The sequence below is a fragment of the Oncorhynchus kisutch genome, linkage group LG16, assembly GCF_002021735.2.
Source record: "Oncorhynchus kisutch isolate 150728-3 linkage group LG16, Okis_V2, whole genome shotgun sequence".
Taxonomy (NCBI): Eukaryota; Metazoa; Chordata; class Actinopteri; order Salmoniformes; family Salmonidae; genus Oncorhynchus; species Oncorhynchus kisutch.
Genome location: NC_034189.2, coordinates 46498710 through 46507194, shown reverse-complemented (window position 1 = coordinate 46507194; position 8485 = coordinate 46498710). Strand labels below are relative to the sequence as shown.

General features: G+C 41.4%; 1 long non-coding RNA gene and 1 gene segment (V, D, J or C); one reads left to right on the top strand and one right to left on the bottom strand.

Annotated features, from left to right (window-relative positions):
• Window positions 1-6308: 6308 nt before the first annotated feature.
• Window positions 6309-6950, bottom strand: LOC109879750 (probable non-functional immunoglobulin kappa variable 6D-41). The segment is given in 2 exon segments: window positions 6309-6649; window positions 6816-6950. Coding segments are annotated over 2 exon segments (378 nt in total).
• Window positions 6951-7037: 87 nt separating this feature from the next.
• Window positions 7038-8117, top strand: LOC109879749 (uncharacterized). The gene is made up of 2 exons (XR_002253589.2): window positions 7038-7595; window positions 7820-8117. It is a non-coding gene; the product is annotated as an uncharacterized LOC109879749 (long non-coding RNA).
• Window positions 8118-8485: the final 368 nt, after the last annotated feature.

Genomic DNA, 8485 nt, shown 5'->3' with positions numbered 1-8485 from the left:
AAATGTTCCTTTTGTTCCATAAAGATTATTTTTACATCCAAAATTCCTCCATTTGGTTGGCGCGTTTTGTTCAGAAATCCACAGGCTCGAGAGGTCACGACGGGGCAGACGGAAATTCCAAATAGTATCCGTACATTTTGTAGAAACATGTCAAATATTTTTTATAAGCAATCCTCAGGTTGTTTTTACAATAAATAATCGATAATATTTCAACCGGCCTGTAGAAAATGGGAGAGAAAATGTCTGCTCCAAGCTGTTGCGCATGCAAAACTCTGCTGGCACCTAGCCATCCACTGACGTGATGTGATCGTTCTCGCTCATTTTTCAGAATAAAAGGCTGAAACTATGTCTAAAGACTGTTCACACCATGTGGAAGCTATAGGGAAAGGAATATGGTTGCTATCCCTTTAAATGGAGGGAAGGCATGCAATGGAACAGGGAGCTTTCAAAATAAGAGGCACTCCCTAGTTGGATTTTCCTCAGGCTTTCGCCTGCAATATCAATTCTGTTATACTCACAGACAATATTTTGACAGTTTTGGAAACTTTAGAGTGTTATATGCACAATTATATGCATATTCTAGCTTCTGGGCCTGAGAAATAGGCAGTTTAATAGGCAGTTTAGTTTTTCATCCAAACATCAAAATACTGCCCCCTACACTCAACAGGTTAAAGTGACTGAGTATCTCAAGGTGACTGAGTATCTCAAAGTGACTGAGTATCTCAAGGTGACTGAGTATCTCAAGGTGACTGAGTATCTCAAAGTGACTGAGTATCTGAAGGTGACTGAGTACCTCACGGTGACTGAGTATCTGAAGGTGACTTAGTATCTGAAGGTGACTTAGTATCTGAAGGTGACTGAGTATCTGAGGGTGACTGAGTATCTCAAAGTGACTTAGTATCTGAAGGTGACTGAGTATCTCAAAGTGACTGAGTATCTCAAGATGACTGAGTATCTCATGGTGACTTAGTATCTCAAGATGACTGAGTATCTCAAAGTGACTTAGTATCTGAAGGTGAATTAGTATCTGAAGGTGAGTGAGTATCTCAAAGTGACTGAGTATCTGAAGGTGACTGAGTATCTCAAAGTGACTGAGTATCTCAAGGTGACTGAGTATCTCAAGGTGACTGAGTATCTCAAGGTGACTGAGTATCTCAAGGTGACTTAGTATCTCAAGGTGACTGAGTATCTCAAAGTGACTTAGTATCTGAAGGTGACTGAGTATCTCAAGGTGACTGAGTATCTCAAGGTGACTTATTATCTCAAGATGACTGAGTATCTCAAAGTGACTTACTATCTGAAGGTGACTTAGTATCTGAAGGTGACTGAGTATCTCAAGGTGACTGAGTATCTCAAAGTGACTTAGTATCTGAAGGTGACTGAGTATCTCAAAGTGACTGAGTATCTCAAGGTGACAGAGTATCTCAAGGTGACTGAGTATCTCAAGGTGACTGAGTATCTCAAAGTGACTTAGTATCTGAAGGTGACTGAGTATCTGAAGGTGACTGAGTATCTGAAGGTGACTGAGTATCTGAAGGTGACTGAGTATCTCAAAGTGACTGAGTATCTCAAGGTGACAGAGTATCTCAAGGTGACTGAGTATCTGAAGGTGACTGAGTATCTCAAAGTGACTGAGTATCTGAAGGTGACTGAGTATCTGAAGGTGACTGAGTATCCCATTATTCCATTACGTTTGACATTTTAGTCATTTAGCAGACGCTGCTACATGATTTTTATAGGTTCCATTTTCGTAGCGTTGTTCCAGACAGGTATTCTGTTTGTCTTTGGAAGCAGAATATAAAGGTATAAATGGACAATGAACAGAATGACCGCTAGGACACACACACACACAGACTCCAGGTTTAGCAGACTGAGTATCTCAAGGTGAATGAATATCTTAACTTCTTGGCGCACCCATCCCGTTTCGTCAACATCCGCAAAATTGCAGAGCGCCAAATTCAAATGAAATTACTACAAATATTTAATTTTCATGAAATCATAAGTGCAATATAGCAAAACATAGCTTAGCTTGTTGTTAATCCACCTGGCATGTCAGAATTTTAAAAAGCTTTACAGATAAAGCATACCAAGCGTTTATGTAAGGACATCTCTCTAAGCAGACAAAACATTACAAACAGCTAGCAGCAAAGTAGATTGGTCATGAAAGTCAGAAAAGCAATAAAATGAATCGCTTACCTTTGATGATCTTCGGATGTTTGCACTCACAAGACTCCCAGCTACAAAATAAATGTTCCTTTTGTTCCATAAAGATTATTTTTACATCCAAAATTCCTCCATTTGGTTGGCGCGTTTTGTTCAGAAATCCACAGGCTCGAGAGGTCACGACGGGGCAGACGGAAATTCCAAATAGTATCCGTACATTTTGTAGAAACATGTCAAATATTTTTTATAAGCAATCCTCAGGTTGTTTTTACAATAAATAATCGATAATATTTCAACCGGCCTGTAGAAAATGGGAGAGAAAATGTCTGCTCCAAGCTGTTGCGCATGCAAAACTCTGCTGGCACCTAGCCATCCACTGACGTGATGTGATCGTTCTCGCTCATTTTTCAGAATAAAAGGCTGAAACTATGTCTAAAGACTGTTCACACCATGTGGAAGCTATAGGGAAAGGAATATGGTTGCTATCCCTTTAAATGGAGGGAAGGCATGCAATGGAACAGGGAGCTTTCAAAATAAGAGGCACTCCCTAGTTGGATTTTCCTCAGGCTTTCGCCTGCAATATCAATTCTGTTATACTCACAGACAATATTTTGACAGTTTTGGAAACTTTAGAGTGTTATATGCACAATTATATGCATATTCTAGCTTCTGGGCCTGAGAAATAGGCAGTTTAATAGGCAGTTTAGTTTTTCATCCAAACATCAAAATACTGCCCCCTACACTCAACAGGTTAAAGTGACTGAGTATCTCAAGGTGACTGAGTATCTCAAAGTGACTGAGTATCTCAAGGTGACTGAGTATCTCAAGGTGACTGAGTATCTCAAAGTGACTGAGTATCTGAAGGTGACTGAGTACCTCACGGTGACTGAGTATCTGAAGGTGACTTAGTATCTGAAGGTGACTTAGTATCTGAAGGTGACTGAGTATCTGAGGGTGACTGAGTATCTCAAAGTGACTTAGTATCTGAAGGTGACTGAGTATCTCAAAGTGACTGAGTATCTCAAGATGACTGAGTATCTCATGGTGACTTAGTATCTCAAGATGACTGAGTATCTCAAAGTGACTTAGTATCTGAAGGTGAATTAGTATCTGAAGGTGAGTGAGTATCTCAAAGTGACTGAGTATCTGAAGGTGACTGAGTATCTCAAAGTGACTGAGTATCTCAAGGTGACTGAGTATCTCAAGGTGACTGAGTATCTCAAGGTGACTGAGTATCTCAAGGTGACTTAGTATCTCAAGGTGACTGAGTATCTCAAAGTGACTTAGTATCTGAAGGTGACTGAGTATCTCAAGGTGACTGAGTATCTCAAGGTGACTTATTATCTCAAGATGACTGAGTATCTCAAAGTGACTTACTATCTGAAGGTGACTTAGTATCTGAAGGTGACTGAGTATCTCAAGGTGACTGAGTATCTCAAAGTGACTTAGTATCTGAAGGTGACTGAGTATCTCAAAGTGACTGAGTATCTCAAGGTGACAGAGTATCTCAAGGTGACTGAGTATCTCAAGGTGACTGAGTATCTCAAAGTGACTTAGTATCTGAAGGTGACTGAGTATCTGAAGGTGACTGAGTATCTGAAGGTGACTGAGTATCTGAAGGTGACTGAGTATCTCAAAGTGACTGAGTATCTCAAGGTGACAGAGTATCTCAAGGTGACTGAGTATCTGAAGGTGACTGAGTATCTCAAAGTGACTGAGTATCTGAAGGTGACTGAGTATCTGAAGGTGACTGAGTATCCCATTATTCCATTACGTTTGACATTTTAGTCATTTAGCAGACGCTGCTACATGATTTTTATAGGTTCCATTTTCGTAGCGTTGTTCCAGACAGGTATTCTGTTTGTCTTTGGAAGCAGAATATAAAGGTGAAGAGAAAATAACTAAGAATCATTTGTGGGCGTGGCGCGATCCAAGAGGTGTGTGTTCTGCTTACCTCCAGTATCGTGTCAGTCAGAAATCAGCGCAAGCAGGATATCACCACCTCTGACTGAGGCACTTCCTGCGTGCGGCAGCCGTGACATGAAGGACACCAGGTGAGTTAACACATCAGATCCAGCAGCTATTAATCCATTAGCCTTCCTTGGGGAGCTCCTGGGTATTTATATCTACTACTGGTGTCACACACACATACACACAGGACTCACACAGGACTCACACTTATACACATATAGGACACACAGACACACATGCACACACACAGTACACAAACAGGCACACACACACACATGCACATAAAGGACACACACACACACCCTCCTGTATATAGACAAACGTCTTGACCTTCCTGTATATAGACAAACGTCTTGACCTTCCTGTATATAGACAAACGTCTTGACCCTCCTGTATATAGGGGCGGCAGGGTAGCCTAGTGGTTAGAGTGTTGGACTAGTAACTGGAAGGTTGCAAGTTCAAACCCCCGAGCTGACAAGGTACTAATCTGTTGTTCTGCCCCTGAACAGGCAGTTAACCCACTGTTCCTAGGCTGTCATTGAAAATAAGAATTTGTTCTTAACTGACTTGCCTAGTTAAATAAAGGTAAAATTAAAATAAATAAATATAGACAAACATCTTGACCCTCCTGTATATAGACAAACTTCTTGACCCTCCTGTATATAGACAAACGTCTTGACCCTCCTGTATCTCCTGACTCTAGCGTTCACACAGTGTGGGTGAGGAGACGTGTGATTCATTGTGACCTCCTTCCTTGACTCCTAAGAAAAGAGGATTATCAGTAAGTCCTTGTCCGGTCCACTGCAGGAGCCTGTTCAAACCCTCCACTGATGTAAGGAATGGTCATGTGCTGTAATGCTTAGTAGCATAGAGGCAAGGCCTTTCATATATGGATGATATTTAGCTTTCCCTTTCAGTCGTTCAGTTTTTATTGTTATTATTTATTGTTATTATCTTGTATTTGTTGTGTAGTAAATATTTCATGGTTTTATTTTCATTGTTTTAATTTGTTTTTCCTGTGAAGCATATTGTGTTGCATTCCATGTCTGAAATGTGCAGTATAAATAAAGTTTGATTTAATTTGATGACCTTGCAAGGTCAGACGTATCACCTGGAGGTGAATGTTGTCCTCTGACTGATGTCCAGTCTAGTTTACTCAGGGTTGGGTCTGGGAGATGCCCCTGTGCGGTACAGGACAGGTACTGGTAGAGGCATTAGGAGGTTGTGTGTGTGTGTGTCTGAGTATGTGACTTTGGAACAGTTGACCTTTGCCACTGGCTGACCTGTCAGTGACCCTGGAGGTATTCTAGACTGGGATGAAGGACTTCCATCTGGCGCAGTGCTGATTCCTGATGAACTCATGATGAATCTTCAGATGTAGATCACTAGTTATCTAAGACTTCCTCATGCCATTCTAGTGGGTACCACGAGAATGACCTCAGAAAATGGTGCTCTTGTCAACTATTCTCTTTGGCAAGAAAACAAAAAGCTGACTGCAATAAAGTAACAGGCAGTCTGGTGGCATGTTGGGGTTGAACTGACTCTCTTCCCTGGGAAACTGACCTCTGATATTTCAATCTTTGACCTTTACTAGTCTGGCTGACGACCTGTGTCCAACCTCTTCCTCTGCACACCACACAAGATTAGTGCAGTGACCTATAAAATGATCTGTGACTGACATCTAACCTATGACTTTGATCTTTGACCTCCTCTGGTCCAGCGCTGGTGTCGTGTAAGGATGGGGGAACATCTGGGCAGTGTACTGCTCTATTCTGGGAGAGGGGACATGGAAATCTAAGTTTCTGTTTCACAGGGCTCTCTATCTGTCACACACAGTCGTGAACGTACACACCCAATACTGCTCCACAGATGTGTTGGCCAGCTGTGTTTGTCTGGTTGGTCAACCAAGCATTGAGGCACACCAACCTTTTAGCCCCACACATGATTTTATGTTGACCTGATATGGATTATTCATCCTCAATGGGACTATTTCACCTGTATCTTTCTGATAAGGAGGATATTTGTAGATATTGGAGGTTGGCAGAGTTATGAAACTAGTTTGTAACCATTATTTCTGAGTTAGTAAAGTGGTTATACTTGGTGATGTCATATAACAAGACCCTTAGTTCTGTGTTCAGAGGACCATCGATGTGTGTATTTTGAGCAGGAGGTTTTTGTACGGCTCTAAATCATTGTGTGAACACACTTCCCCTGTGGACACTCTTACAGTAGTAAACTGCTGCATCTTCAGCCTGGACTCCACTGATGGTCAGAGTGAAGTCCCTCTCAGACCCACTGCCACTGAATCTAGCAGGAATCCCATCTAGCCGTGTCTTTACATATTTTATCAGGAGTTTGGGAGCTTCTCCAGGTCTCTGTTGATACCAGTACGCACCCTCATTTCCATTGCTCCATTTGTACACTTCAGGGTTGGTTGTACAGGTCAGAGTGACAGGGTCTCCTGGAGAAAATGTCACTACAGGAGGCTGAGTCACAGTCACCTGACCTCTGGATCCTGAAGAGGAAAAATATGAATTGATCAACGAGTATATAAAGGATATTATTTATATTTCATAACATTTTATACAGGGACAGTAATTCATTGAGATCTATTTCGATGATTATACAAGGCACTCAACAATATGTCATTTTCCCATTGTAAGAGTTAGAAACCAACAGACCTTTGAGGCAGCAGCAGACCAGTGTCCAGATGAAGATGGTGATCATTGTCATGGTTGTCGTGGTTTCTGTTGTGTTGAAGGACAGATCTCAGTCCCACAGTCTGAAACTCACAGGGCTATAAACACTCCCAGAGCACTGAAGCATGAGCTGCCAATGCAAAGCACCTTCTCTATGGAAACACCCTTCCTCAGGACAGAATAATAAACTGAAAATAATCATCATGTGAATTGCTTTATATTTCTGATGTTGACAGTAAAATGTCACAATTGTCAATATTGATATTTGCTGCAAATGACAATGTTTCACTCTGCCCATAATGCAATCTGATAACAAGTGACATCGTTGGATGAAAAACAGTGAATTTGGGTGAAGAGACTTTAAAGAGGCTCAAATCAGAGACTTCATTAATCAGAGTATGCTATATAGGTACATAAAGTGCTTAATGATTGTGGTTTCCCACCTAGCTATCTTAAGATGAATGCACAGAGATGCTCTGGATAAGAGTGTCTGCTAAGTGACTCTAATGTGAATGATAAAACATGAGTATTACTTGCTATAATATTTCCTATATTAAGAGTGTAAAATACTGTAGTTGTATGTGAAGATGTGTAATGCTTTATGAGTATAGTAAAGTTGTACGACACTGTGGAGCTGTATGAGTGGTTCTGTTAACACAGTGTGTGCTCACTCTTGTGTGAAGGAGGTTGTTGTATGGCGTCTTAACTAGACTGTATCACTGTGGTTCACATTCGGTGAAGGGACCAAACTGCTGCTGAAAAGTAAGTGTTTTCTCCTTTACTACTTGCAAAACACTACAGAGTATAGAAATACTGAACACCAGACATTTTAAGACTCAAACTCTGTAAACGAAACAACAATGTTAGTATTTATTTTAGACTGGAGGGTTTATAAGGCATAATGTTAGTATTTATTTTAGACTGGAGGGTTTAGAAGGCATAATGTTAGTATTTATTTTAGACTGGAGGGTCTCCCCCCTTTGCAGGAGCCAGTGTCTGGGCTAGGACCTACTGGAGGAGGCCTACAACAGGAGCTCTGTCTGGGGATGCAGGAGTAGACGAGGCTCTGGTCTGGTCTGGGGCCTGGTTGGAGCAGTAGTAGTGTGTTAGAGTGTTAGAGTAGTATATTGAGTAAACTCTAGTACTGTTGGGGAGACCACAGTCCTGGGTAGTAATGTGTATTTTATAGATTACAGGAGACTTCAATGTGTTCTGTACTCAGACTGTTACTGTGATGTTGCTGTCTGTCTCAGTTCTAATAAAGTTGGATTTGGAAAATAACATCATGGATTAGTTGACTCATGTAATTACCGTGACAACAAATGGAAATGTAGCTTAGTTTTTGACAACTATATTTTTCCTCTAAATGAGTAAGATATGTAATCTGTCCTGTACTGGCAGTTGTTGTATGTGTGTTCTGCTGTCTCTGTCTCTGTCTCTCTCTCTCTCTCTCTCTCTCTCTGTCTCTCTCTCTCTCTCTCTCTCTCTCTCTCTCTCTCTCTCTCTCTCTCTCTCTCTCTCTCCCCCGCTCTCTCTCTCTCCCCCGCTCTCTCCCTCTCTCTCTCTCTCTCCCTCTCTCTCTCCCTCTCTCTCCCCCTCTCTCTCTCCCTCTCTCTCTCTCTCTCTCTCTCTCTCGCTTTCTCTCTCTCTCG